The sequence below is a fragment of the Apus apus genome, chromosome 2 (genome assembly GCF_020740795.1).
Source record: "Apus apus isolate bApuApu2 chromosome 2, bApuApu2.pri.cur, whole genome shotgun sequence".
Lineage (NCBI taxonomy): Eukaryota > Metazoa > Chordata > Aves > Apodiformes > Apodidae > Apus > Apus apus.
This window is the reverse complement of record NC_067283.1, coordinates 64,821,709-64,835,472: the sequence shown is the minus strand read 5'-3', so window position 1 is coordinate 64,835,472 and position 13,764 is coordinate 64,821,709. Positions and strand designations below refer to the sequence as shown.

Below are 13,764 nucleotides of genomic sequence, written 5' to 3'. Positions count from 1 at the left end.
TGCAATATTTACTGAAGTACAAACCAAATGTTTTCATCTGGACAGGATTCAAACCCTGGTATGTTACAACCACAACAAAAATCATCTCAATCCCAGAGCCTTCTCTGTAATTTAGACTGTGGTTTCTACAAAATTGGAGGATTCTTCTCCATGAATTATTTACACCAACTCCCCCTCTAGCTCCTCTCTTTTATTTTTTCCTCCTAACAATTAAACATAACCCAGATGTGCTTTGGAAAAATGCTAAAACTATTTAAGACATTTAAGCACAAGGAAGGTCAAGGTATGTGGGACTTAAGCCTGCCTTGATAAACACATGGCATGCCAAGCCCTATAACAAGCCATGTCCAAAGGTTTGGCTTCTCCTCTGACACACGGCCCCAATTTGGGGCTGTACGCAGGTGGAAAAACCTTGGCTCCCAAATGCTCCTGATGTACTAGCATCTCAATGCTTAAAATTTAGGGCCTGCTTCTCATTTATTATATGTCCTACTTAGTAGGTTTTGGCAGGACAGCGTCCAGTCCCTGAAGTGCGTGTGAATAAATCATCATTTATGCCTGCACTTCATGGTCGTTTTACAGAGCAAAGCTAAAGGAGAAGGAACAGCATAAACTCTATAGGATAGAGCAATTCTTTCTCACTTGTTTGACTCCACCTGCAGGAACAGTCCCAGCAGAAGCTCCCTGATGCTTGAGAGTGGGGGAGGAAAAGGCCATCCCAAGTACAGAAACAAAAAGGAGCTCATAAACGCACTTATGGCTCAGACTCTCCCTTTCTCTGCCATTGTATGAATCACTAGATGCTTAGTTTTATGTCTAACTTACCAGCTAGTTTACTGACATAAACCACATTTTTACCTCAGTCCATTCTTCAAAGCAGCAGAGCTAAAACAAAAAAGCCAAGGAAAATTGTTCCTTTTTTAGGGAAATGAAGTAGCAGTGGGGAAATGCATGAATTTTCAGGAAAAATTAAAAAAAATAAGGTTCACTTTCCAAAGTCAATAAAACACACAACACAGTATTAAAAAACCTTGAATATATTGTTTCTCACAGCTACAATTCACATCTGGCACTCTCAAGCCAATCTACCTCCACTAACCTAGCTAGATTTGGAGGGAGACTTCAAAACCAAACCTTCCCACATATACTTCAACCCAGTCTTAATGTTCCTCTCCACCACAAACAAATCTGCAAATCCCAAGCCATGGCGCTGCCACTCCGAGAAGCCTACCAGGCTGTGTTTCACAGCCAAGAGATTATAAGCCCCATTCATAACACTAAGTAAGTCTTTTAGGGAACACTGAACCTACAGTAAGTTCACAGGTTACAGAAGCAGGCTAACAGGTTTCTGGTTGGGAGGAAGGGCAGGAATTGCCTTTGCCAGAATACTTTATGTTGCCCACCTGAAACTGAAAACCATAGGCACTGAGGTTTTGAAGCACTGCTGCTGCTGTAAGAGGACTCAAATTTTATGCTGGTAGCTCAAGCATAATCCATGACCACCTACAACAGTATCAACACACAGAAATAAGTATTTCTCACTTTACAGAAAAAACTATGAAGTTTGCTGAGGGACTCAGAGTCTGTGGCAAATACAAAAGCTGAACCACAAGATTAGCCTCCTGTTTCAACAAGCTAATTCTGTCCTGTGGCTTTTTGCAGGGGTAGATACTGGAATCATTAACATCAGGAAGGGGCCTCAAAAGATCAGGGTAAAACTTTGATTCAGCTGCAGCTCTTGCAACCTCTTAAGTCTCCTAGCAGGCATAAATTGATGTCAAGATGCAACCTCCACTGCATGCCTGGAGGCATGGCCTTCCAGCAGCACTCCCATCTCCTGCGAAGGAGTAATGTCCCACTGTAGGTTGCCAGGCTGTCTCTACATACTTGATACATGTGCTTCTTACTGGGAGCCCACATATTCCACTTCCCCCTGCCAACACTGATTAAATTACTTCTATCCTAAATCACCATGGAGTGAATTACAAGCCCAGAGCAGCATATTCCACAGGGGGACTAAATGGCTGCATGTATGAGATGCATCTCTTCTTTTACATTTCAATATTACTCTTAGCTTTAAAAAAAAAAAAAAAAAAAAAAAGTGAGATTACAGTTGTTAAATGCAAACTTCTTTTTCAAGTTTTTTTGTGATTAAGATTCTACATCCCAATGTTTAATTTAGTGGTTTCAATCCATCCTAAAATTTCAGTCTCAAACATCAAATGATTTAAAAATACAATTTATTAAAAGTTTTCCTCCAGTATTTTAAACAAATCATCGTAATTCTTCATGGTTTAGTATTATTCTGGAATTATGAAAACTAACCTCAAGTGCAAGGCAGCTCACATTTTTGGACAGTGTCAGCACTTCATTGCTCTCCTTCCAGCCTAACCAAGTTGCTGTGCTATTTAACCTGCTTGCTCTGATCTGCTGTGCATGTCTCCACAGTGGTAATATGCTCCCTTGGCAGCCTGGGACTTCAAGAATGTGATTGATGCAGATGCCAAGTCTCATAAAGGCCAGTGTACCTACTGACAATTACCAGGCAAGTGTACCTTCTGCCTCATTAAAAGCTATGCAAATTATTGGCCATTTTCTAACAAGCCCAAAATTAAGAGCTTCCAAGGTTTGTTTTTGAGGCCTCTCCTGTTGTAAAAGAAAATCTCTATAGATATCTCCTGGCAAAGACAATACAATACCTCCTGAGACATAAGAGACTGGGATCAAAGCCTGCCAAGACTACCAACTAAACAAGGTGTTTAAAACAAAAAAGCCTGTTTAAGAGCAAACTGAAAGAGGACTATGGCACTGAGATCCAGAAGTTACTGAAATTTGGACAAACATGGTATAGTGAAATTTTCTATTTTGGTTTTGCCCAGCTGTAAGAAATCATCATATCATTAAGTTATTGCAGTACTCAAAAGAATAGGAACAGTCAATGTTTTGCAGAACAGTTGTTAGAAGAGTCTGAAAACTCGATTTGTGAGATCTCAATTAAACCATCTTTTATTTGGGAATCCTTGAAATTCTCTAGCATGTAACTCCCAGAGGCCTGGCTTAATTAGAAAACTGATCATGGGAAAACTTCTTAAAATGTAAGCTCCTAATCACAGCCTTCTTGTCATCACCTTTTGCCAAAGATCCACTGCTCACAGGGAGCTGTTTCTTCTTTCCCCTCTAGCCCTGTATTATTCCACTTGCAATATTTTTAACCTGTAAGGAATTACGGAAAGTAAAGGTAACTTAAATGCACTGTAACAGAAGCTGGTAGAAAAAATTTGATCAGAGGCAGAAAACACAGCAAAAGTGAAAGCTGTTGTACAACTGCACAGAGATGACACACTCATATCTATGCGTACTGCTGAAAGATACTAATTATGCCTCTGGCAAAGGGCGTACAGGCTCCTTCAAAGAAGCTATTTAAAGATAAGAACACTGCAGACAAACACTTCAGAGATATCTCCACTATTCCCTTCCTTCTTGTATCGGAAATTCTAGGTCACAATTTTAAAAAAAAAAAAAAAGGAAAGAATAAAGAAAAAGAAAGGAATAAAAAAGGCATTTAAAAATAATGGAAAGCAGGGAAGCATTGTCAAGTCTGGTCAGTGAGATGTATTCCAGGGTGCATAGATAGTCATCAACTGCTACAGCTTTTTCATTCTGTTCAGCTTACCTCTTAAAAAGTAATTAGTACATTGCATTATCAAATCAAGAGTTCAAAAAACAAACTAATTAAAAATATGTCTAAAGCCCCTAGTATTCTGGATAATGAAACCAAGCGGGTCATCTTGGTTAAATAATCTCTCTTTGAAATTACAGGATGCAAAAAAAAAAAGTTGAGTCATTATATTTTCTGAAATATAGGAGAAGGCCAGGTACATGGAACTCCTTTTTTAGGAACTCATGGAACTCTTTTTTAGGACATTACATACATCAAGGGCCTTTATTCCATATTGTCACATAATAGTACTGCTCCACAACTCACAAAAACTCAGCTGCTGCCACTTAAAATTAACCTTCCAAAATTAACCTTTTAGAGTACCAAACAGTGAAGTTCTAGCAGTGACTGGGATTTTTTAATTTTTGTATTTAAAAATAGAAAATGAAAGTGCACACTGATGAGCTGTTTTCACTCTGGTCCTGGAGAAGACTGCCTTTGGCCATGCATGCAGGGACCATATAACCAGAGCATTCTGAAAGACTAAGACTTAAGGGAGTCACAAATCTAAAAAAATCTAAAAAGAAAAAAAAAAAGCCCACAAACACACATAAACATGGGGATCATGGGGATTTACTGCCCTGAATCACATCACTACTAGACTTTGTACTAAATAACTTTCAAAGTGCTGTGCTCTTATTTCTATGTAATTGTTTGTTGCATCTCATTATGTAAGTGCAAAATGACAGGGCTGGACAGGCACACCCAGACAGAAATCTGAGAAACTGTATGTCCCACCATGCAAGCAACTTCTAATCCCTCAACACTTAAATAAATAATAGCACAGAGGTTCAAAACCAAAACAAACTCCTTCCAAAAAAATCACAAGTCTTCCCTACACAGGGTTTAAGTAAGCAGCTGGTTCTTCCCTCTCCAGGCTCACTGGGTACCACCAGAAGAGGAGCACCAAACTAAGTCTGCCAGTGGCCTGGAAGGCCACCTGCAGGGCCTTTCTGGAGCTGGATGCACCAGTGGGCTGCTAGATGAACTCCCTGCAAGCATACTAAGAACCACCTTCCGTGTCCTTTTTTCCAACAGACACATCAAAACAGACCACCACCTGGAGCTAAACCACCTGAGGGACCAAACACACACTATCTCAGGCAGCCAGGGCCGCCTGAAGGACACAGCAGTTCAGCACCAAAGCCAGAATGATGCAACCTCAACAAACCCACTCCCTTTCCCTGCAAGCCACAGCTGCCCTCCTGCTCCTCCACAGATAATGCATGCAGGTAGCAGATGTCCAAGATTTCCCCTCCTGTTTTTACTTGCTCTTTTCTGGCTTTAAACAGGGGTGATGGAGCAATAAACTTGTGGAGGAGTTGAAACAGAGAGCTGACAGCTTCGCCTTTCTTCAGCCTCTTTAAACAGACCAAGAACATGCCATGTGTGGCACTCGGAGCAGATTTTCCCTCATGGTTTTTAATATAATTGTAATTGGGATCTTGCTGTATGAATGCACATGTTGTCTGAAATATACAAGTACTCCTGCATACTGAAGAAATTAGGAATGAATTTTAAGTTCTTAATTGACAGTACAAAACATCAATTATTCTACAAATGAATAATAAAGAAGAAAATTACAGGTGCAAGAGCTAAACAGCCACTGATTAAAAAAAAAAAAACAAAAAAAAACAAACCACACAAACTATCTGAATGAAGCACTGGCATAGGACAGAAGTACTTGTGCTTCCCATTTGCATTGTCAAAGCAGAATGCTAAGAGACAGTAGGAAATAGAAATGGAGATAAATCACATCCCCACACAGGTTACTTTTCTTTAAGTGCAAGTGCCTTCAAAGCTATAAATAACACATGCTTAGTTAGCAAGCAGTGGAAACAAGTGCGTGAATGCAGCCATGTGTGCTCACACACATACACACACACCCCGACCATCTGAATTTTCCCACCAACAACTGTGGCAGTTGGCCCAGATCACAGCAGTGACATGCTGCCAACAGACTGATCAACCTCACAGCAGACTAAATTAGAAATACATTTCCACAGATTAAATTTCAGAGGATTGTGATACCACTTTAAACTCCATTAGATTCTGCTCCTTGCAATCTTTTAAGCAAACACAAAAGCTAGCAAACCACCCCTCTCCATCCTCTCCACCCACCCACTTTACCAGAAGTCCCAACAGGAAGAAGGCTCCATGTTGGAACAGAGTCAAGACAGATAAATTAGCAACCAGACTAAAGCTACTACTGGCCTACAATCTCCCAGAAACCAATAAAAAAATAATCAAACCCTGCTGCATTAATTATGGGTGGTGTTGACCAGTGCTGCTTGCAGATGCAACCAAGATTTCAGTACTGGAAAGGGAAACTCAAACACAAGCTTTGAAGTATTTAATCCACTAGGTAAGACTTCAGCAGACAAGTCCTATCTGTAACAAATGCCCACTCTTTCAGCTAGTAATAGGACTAAACAACAAGAGGCATCATTCCAGCACATCGAGGATGGAGCAGTGACTAGCTAAGGGGATGGTGGAGGGGGGCATCTGCAGAAAGAGACACGTATTTAATCGTGCAACTTCAGATGTCTTGTCTGCACTTGGGCTGCAGAGTGGAGGAGCTCACCTGTTTTAATTATCACCATGGGAACAACCCAGCTCCCAGGGCAGCTACGCACCCCTCCACTCACTGTCAGATGAAAAGCCTCACTCAGGTAGAACAATAAAGGGCAGTGAGTAGTTAGGGAAGGGGAATTTCCAACCAGATCTCTCCTCTTGTTCCTTCAAGTCCACAGGCAAGTTAAAAACTTCTTCAGTTTATAGTCAGACAAAACAAAGGATGATGGGGAGGACTTAAGAGAGCTAGACTCATTCAGGATAACAGAGTGCTAAGCATAAAACAGATTTCTTTTTGCACTATTACCAGCCTCATTTTATGGTCTTTACAGCATTAACTCGAATGCTTCTGCTGCAGATGCAGTCAAATTGCTGAGAGTAGAAATGCACGCACTATATTCACGTGTAGCACCAGCACATCTGTCTCGCTGCTTCTTGGTGTCAGGTGCTATGGCTCACACTTTTGAATCAGACTGCCCCCCTAGGCTGCTGTGAGACTCCTACCTCGAAGACAGAGGAAAGTGAGAAAATCTTCTGTCTTGGGCTTCCTTTTGGAGAGGTCAGAAATCTGAGTGGCAGGAGGGGGTAACAACGGCTCCACTATCTTTATTGGAGTTGTGCTGGGACTGTTTGGCTGGGACTGAGCAAACTTCCTTTGTGCTTGCAGCCTTGGCCTGTGGAAACAAGAGCATATCAGAAGCACGTTAGGCAGAACTTGCAAGAGAGAAATCAGAACACAAAAATTAACTGGTTAAGAAAAACAAACAAACAAACAAGAGAGAGAGATCTGAATCCATCTCCTGCCAATATCAAATCCCTACCTAGGTCAATTGCAAAAACAGTGTTTTATTTTTTTTTATCCACACAGTATCTTCTGCAACAATTTGGAAAACCAGAAAGGGAACATCTTGACTATAAAATCTGTGACTACTATTTCATATGTTCCAAGTATTTTCTTGTGCATCATACACTTACAGTTTACCATTCACTTATCTGGAAATTAAATCTGTATTTTGCACCATGAAAATGTCTTTTTTCTAAAGTGTTAGTATTCTTTGCTTCTTGTTTTTAATTAATTTACAAATGAGATTTATTTTAGCCCCATTAAGGTTTTAATTTATTCCAATCTGCTAGAATCTTATTTATATGGTAAAATATATATTAATAGATAAGGTATCTAAGTTAGGGCCCAGTTCTAAAAAAAAAAAATAAAAATTAAAAACCTTTAGGGAAAGATTTTTTTTTTACAGGGAAAATAAAAGAGTAAGAGCCTTTAGATTTTTGTTTCCTTGGCCACAGCCTAGAACACAGTAAGCAAGGAGGTCGAGAGTGGGGTTAAGTAGTATTTATGACAAGTTTGTAAGAATGAAGGACATGCATGGAGTAATTTTGCTTCAGTCCTGGTACCAGGAGATGGACTGACACTCTGATAAGTTTTAGAGCACACCCAGGTATGGCTGTAGGAAATTAACAGGTGCAGGTGGTTTTGGCAGGCAGGCTGCAAATTATTTCAAGCCTGTCTGAAGACTCTGATTAACTGCTAGGTGGCAATGAATATGATTTTCTTTAATACATCTAGAACGCAAATTGGTATTAGGGAAAGCGCTTTGGGGCAGGACAGATACCCGGAGGGGGTCTCAATGGGAACCTGACTCGGCTCAGCATTTAAGAACATGCTAATTTCTCACTTAAGCATCTGGGATTCTAATTATGATCTTTATTACAGCTTCAAAAAGGAGAGAAGCTACTGAAATAACTTAAAACCTCATTGAGAAATGATGCAATTTTATGCCATTTTCTTCCTTAATAGCAGAGTATTTACATAATGTCAAACTGAAACACGTATCAAATAACACTGAAGGAAAAGCCAAGCGTTGTCACTCCATGGCAGGCTTGACTGTTATGACTTAAGAAAAGCACAGTTATTGTTCAGGGTGGATGAAAAATGTAATTGGCAAACCTCTTCTTTTTCATGGATATTAAACTGAAATAGGTAAGAAAAGGTTTGCTGCTGAATCCTTACCTTCCACAATTGAGAAGCTAAAATAGAAAAAAAAACCTTGAAAATCCCAACAGTGTTTGTATTACATATATACACATCCCCTAACGACAACAGAAATAGCATCAGCAATTTTCTCCCTAAACTCCGCATAAAATTGTCCTTACTATCCAAATCCCACAATAAAAACCATCAACAATTCTTATTGCCTAATTTCATCTCCTTAATGGCAAATATAGCACAGTGTAATTTTTTTAACATGGTGCTCTTAATTTCTGAACTAGAACTAAAAGACACTTGAACACGTATATGCCCTCATATCTATGAACAATTATCAAGGTCTCATCTATATCTTCCTGGATATCCCCAAAATTACTCAGATTGCCTTGCAAAGCTCTATTTCTTCAAGCAGATGGAGGACTCCTGCGTAGGATGAATGGGATTTTAATTCCAACCAACTACATTTCTAGCACCAAAACCACACACGTGGCCAGAGAAAACACTTTGTGTTGGCTTCTGTTCTGCACAAAATGAACATTGTCTTGCAAAAAAACAGACTACAAAGGTTAGCAAGCAACCTTGCCTGCTGCTCTTATCTTCACAGCAATTCTTCCCTATCAATATGCTTTCTCAGCTTGGCTGTTAAAAACATACATTATCCGCTCACCACACCCCTGAAATCACCTGCTCAAATCTTATGTGATCAAAGATAAGCAGTGAGAAGGACTCCACAACCACCACCACAACAATAAATAAAGGTTAAGCCTGTTTCATGGTTCAAAATTAACCCTTTGCAACAAGGATCAGGCAGGGCTGCTTGCAGCATCCTTATTATCACTCCCTAGAGCATCAAAAGAGGATTAGGACTTGGAAGTTTGGCATACACATAAAATTAATTAGTGAATTGAAAGTACTTTTGCTTTGGTCTGTCTTTGAAAATACAGTCTCCACTAGCTGTCCTTCCCCAGTACAAACAATTTTGCACTCATTTGGCTTGCCTGCTTCCCACAGGGCACATGGCCTGTCCTGTCCTGGCAGCATCACTGGCCCTTCACTACCCACACAACTCCCACAGGCGCTTCAGTGAAAATATCAGACCTTCCCTCTACCCAGCTTCAGGCTACAACCATCCAGTTTTGTCGCCTCCTAGGGAGGCAGCAAAGACTTGTTGCTATATGGTCAGATGTAACCAAGATCCTTCTCCTCTTAAACCTCTTTAGATACTTGCTGTACCCTCCTGCATGTTTTGAACTATCCAGTGCCATAAAAACAGGTCTGCCCATTTTTTATTAAGACAGTGAGCAGTTACAGGGTGTTAGCAGCACCAATTTGATTTATGAACACCAGTAAATAAAGACGCCCTTTTGTGACTGCAGCATCCTTTAGGTTTCTGCAACCAATCATGTCCTTTGCATGGTTAGGCATGTGCTCCACATGCTGCTACTTCGATGCCTGAGGATGCACAGAGCAAGTTGTGAGCAAGAAACAAGCTATTCTGTAGCTACAACACATTAGGATGAGGCACCAAGGGTAGGAAACAAAAGCCAAGTTTTTAAGCAGCCTTTGCTCCAGGTTTGTGTAAAGATGACCAGTTCCAAAGGTGAGCCAGCAAAGGAAAAACATTTACATTTCAAAACACGGGCTACAATTTAAAACTGGTTCCTTGTGAAGGAGTGTATGCATCTTAATAACCTCATATGTCCCCATGAAAAACTCTAGAAGCAGAAAACCAATTATTTTGGGTACGGTGTCACATTACACTTAATCCGATACAAGTATGAAGCTGCTGCCAGAACAGGAGGTACCCTCCTCCTATTAGATCAAGTGTAGCAGCCTGTCACACTCACTCACACACCACTTCTGGGCAAGGCAGAATAGGTAAGGGGCAGAAAGACATTTTGTGTGTGATAAACACGTAACATCACCAGTGTGGCTTTGCTCTTTGCTTGTTAATGCAATTATTTCCGCTGGAATGACCTATTTAGTGTGCATTTGGCAACATGAGACAGACTGGCACAAGTGGCTAAAAGAACAACAAAAAGCCTGTGTCCTCAAAATAAATTGCTTGCTCTGTCCTCGCTAAAAGGCCATATGCTACGTAAGATGGGCCCTCTCTGAAAGGAAACGGGAGACCTGGTTACCCAGGATTTGGAGAAGGCTGAGGTACCCAGTGACCTTTTTGCCTCAGTCTTCCCTGGCAAGTGCTCAGGCCACAAAGCCCAAGTCACAGAAGGCAAAGGCAAGGACTGGGAGAATGAGGAACCACCCACTGTAGGAATCAATCAGGTTCGAGACCTGAAGGTGCACAAAATCCATGAGAACTGATGAGATGCATCTGCACATCCTGAGGGAACTGGTGGATGAAGTTGCTAAGCCACTATCCATTGTATTTGAGCCATCATGGCAGTCAGGTGAAGTTCCCACTGACTGGAAAAGAGGAAACATTACCCCCATTTGTAAAAAGGGAAAAAAGGAAAACCTGGGGAACTACAGACCAGTCAGCCTCACCTTTGTAACCAGCAAGATCATGGAGCAGAACCTCTTGAAAACTATGCTAAGGCAAATGGAAAATAAGGAGGTGATTGGTGACAGCCAACACAGCTTCACTAAAGGCAAATCCTGCCTGACAAATCTGGTGGCCTTCTATGGTGGAGTGGATAAGGGGAGAGCAACTGATGTCATTAACTTGTGCAAATCATATGACACTGTCACATATGACATTTCTAAATTGGAGACACATGTACTTGACAGACAGGATCCCTCGGGGGATAAGGAATTGGCTGAATGGTTGCACTCAAAGAGTTGCAGTCAATGGCTCGATGTCCAAGTGGAGACCAGTAACAAGTGGCTTTCCTCAGGGATCAGCACTGGGACTGGCGACATTTAACATCTTTGTCAGCAACACGGACAGTGAAATTCAGTGCATCCTCAGCAAGTTTGCTGATGACACCAAGCTGACTCCCTGACTGGAGAGGCAGGATGCCATCCAGAGGGACCTGGACAGACTTAAGAGGTGAACCCTTGCCAACCACACGAAGTTCAATACGGCCAAGTGGAAGCTCCTGCACCTGGGCTGGGGCAATCCCAAGCACAATACAGGCTGGTTGAAGAAAGAATTGAGAACAGTCCTGAGAAGAAGGACTTGGGAGTGTTAGTTGATGAGAAGCTCAACATGAGCCAGCAATGTGTGCTTGCAGCCCAGAAAGACAACCATATCCTGGGTTTCATCAAAGTAAGTGTGGCCAGGAGGTCCAGGGAGGTGATTCTCCTCCTCTACTCCACTCTGGCAAGACCCCACATCAAGTACTGTGTCCAGTTCTGGAGCCCCCAACATAAGAAAGACATAGAGCTGTAGTAGTGAGTCCAGAGAAGGGCCACAAAGATGATCAGAGGGCTCAAGCACCTCTCCTAAGAATACAAGTTGAGAGAGCTGGGGTTGTTCAGCCTGGAGAAGAGAAGGCTCCAAGGAGATCTTACAGCAGCCTTCCAGTGCCTGAAGGGGGACTGCAGGAAGGCTGGGGAGGGACGTTTTACAAGGGCATGTAGTGATAGGACAAGGGGTAATGGCTTTAAACTGGAAGAGGGGAGATTTAGGTTAGACATTAGGAAGAAATTCTCTAGTGTGAAGGTGGTGAAACACTGGCACAGGTTGCCCAGGGGAGTTGTGGATGCCCCCTCCCTGAAAGTGTTCAAGGGCAGGTTGGATGGGACTTTGAGCAACCTGGTCTAGTGGAAGGTGTCCATGCCTGTGCACAGGGTTGAAACTAGATGATCTTTAAGGTCCTTTCCAACCCAAACCATTCTATGATTCTATGAAGACTAGCAAATACACAAACAGAAAAAACTCTGCAAGAAGGAAAAGGATGGGGGAAGAACGCAAAATAATAACACATCTAAATATCATGCAAACATCCAACACACAGCCAGAAATTCTAGACTATTTAAAAATAAATAGTAATTCCCATTCTCTCAACAGAATATTATTTTCCTTCTACTGCTCTTGAGAAACTACCTATGATACAAATTTCAAAAACACTTCAGCTTAGGGAAGCCTCATTTCCTTTAGACACTCTTCTCCTCTACTGAACCGTCTAGGTCTAAGACAGCAAATTAGAGGCAATGACTAAAACTCCACAATAAAAATATCCTGAGTGTATAAACTCAGACTAGACTGGAAAACATTTCTCTCCAATTCAAAATACACTTTGTGAAGTTTTTCTAAACTGGACTTTTAGTTGAATATTTTAAGCAAATTGCATTCTTTATAATAAAAAAATACTGTTTGAGTTAGCTAAAAATGCTTCAGAAATGTCTTTTAAAATAGAATATCCTAGCACCATTCCTTTAGCTCATAGAAAAGGACATTTTTAGGAAGGAAACACCTACTACACAAAGGCAGTCTTTGCAAAGCAAAGCTCAGGCTAGTAACACCAGTCTGTGTTAAATATGGTAAATGTTAACAGTCCAAATAACAGTGCATGCTGTGTTGGCTACAAACCAAGTATTAAATTACCAGTATGTGAGATTTAGTTCTACATCAGTACAAATTTCTTACTATTTTCAGTTTATTACTCCATAACTCCTAAGTGAAAGCAAAGCTTAAGTACTGTAAAACATGCACAAGGAACAATACACCCAAGTGAATGATAATACTTATGTATTCATAATAATCTATTTATAATAAATTCCAGGTTCCTCATACCTAAGCATCTTGCCTGGAAGAGATTTGCAAAACAGTCTATCTTTTCAAACATTCTCCAGTCTCCTGCAATCTGCAGCTTTTCACAAAACTTCCTGCCATTTCATGAATGAGAATTGAACCAGCCCAAATGCTTAATGACTAGTTCAAAGTAGAGCTAGCAACTTGAAGGTGTTTGCTAAAAACTGCTCAAATAATCATGAATTCCGGAATCACCTGTTTTTCCTGACCATGCTCACTGATCAAAAGAAGGTATTTGCAGACTCCAAAATTGCTTCACTTCTTGCACTTTGGCAGTTTAGCTAAGTTTTGCAGATACTTATACCCACTAAGTGAAATACCTGGCTGTCAAAGCAGCATACAAGACAGCCTCAGGGAAAGTGGGAGTTCTTAAAAGCCGATGGACAATGTTTACCACCTCCCACCATGTTAACCGTGGAGAAACTGGACAACTTCAGCCACCACATACTCCACCTAACATATACAAGGAGTCACAATGACACGGGGACACAGATCTTGCCTCACAGACTGAAGACCATCCTAGATGGTATAGAAGAATTTGTAGAAAACTAACACTGCATTCAGATTTCTGCTATAGATCCACACAGTTCAGGTGTTTCAGTAGTCTACATAACCTTGGGAGGGAAGATTGACACTGGGTACTAAATGGCCTTGGTTTTTGTCTTGAAACATCCATGGTGGCCAGAGAACGTTGATACTTCCCTGATGTAGCAGTAGGATTTCCCAGTGTGAATTTGGGTCCCCTCTGCAGAC

The 13,764-nt window shown here is 41.1% G+C and overlaps 1 protein-coding gene across 3 annotated transcripts in view; it reads right to left on the bottom strand.

Annotated features, from left to right (window-relative positions):
• JARID2 (jumonji and AT-rich interaction domain containing 2) overlaps positions 1-13,764 on the bottom strand; it is a 224,376-nt gene that overhangs the window by 60,109 nt on the left and 150,503 nt on the right. For all 3 annotated transcript variants that reach the window (XR_007888493.1, XM_051609208.1, XM_051609207.1), the window contains exon 4: positions 6,797-6,966. Coding sequence is in view for 2 of the 3 variants with exons in the window: in XM_051609208.1 (XP_051465168.1) it covers positions 6,797-6,966 (170 nt within the window). In the remaining variant the exon portion in view is untranslated. The remainder of the gene's footprint in view (positions 1-6,796; positions 6,967-13,764) is intronic.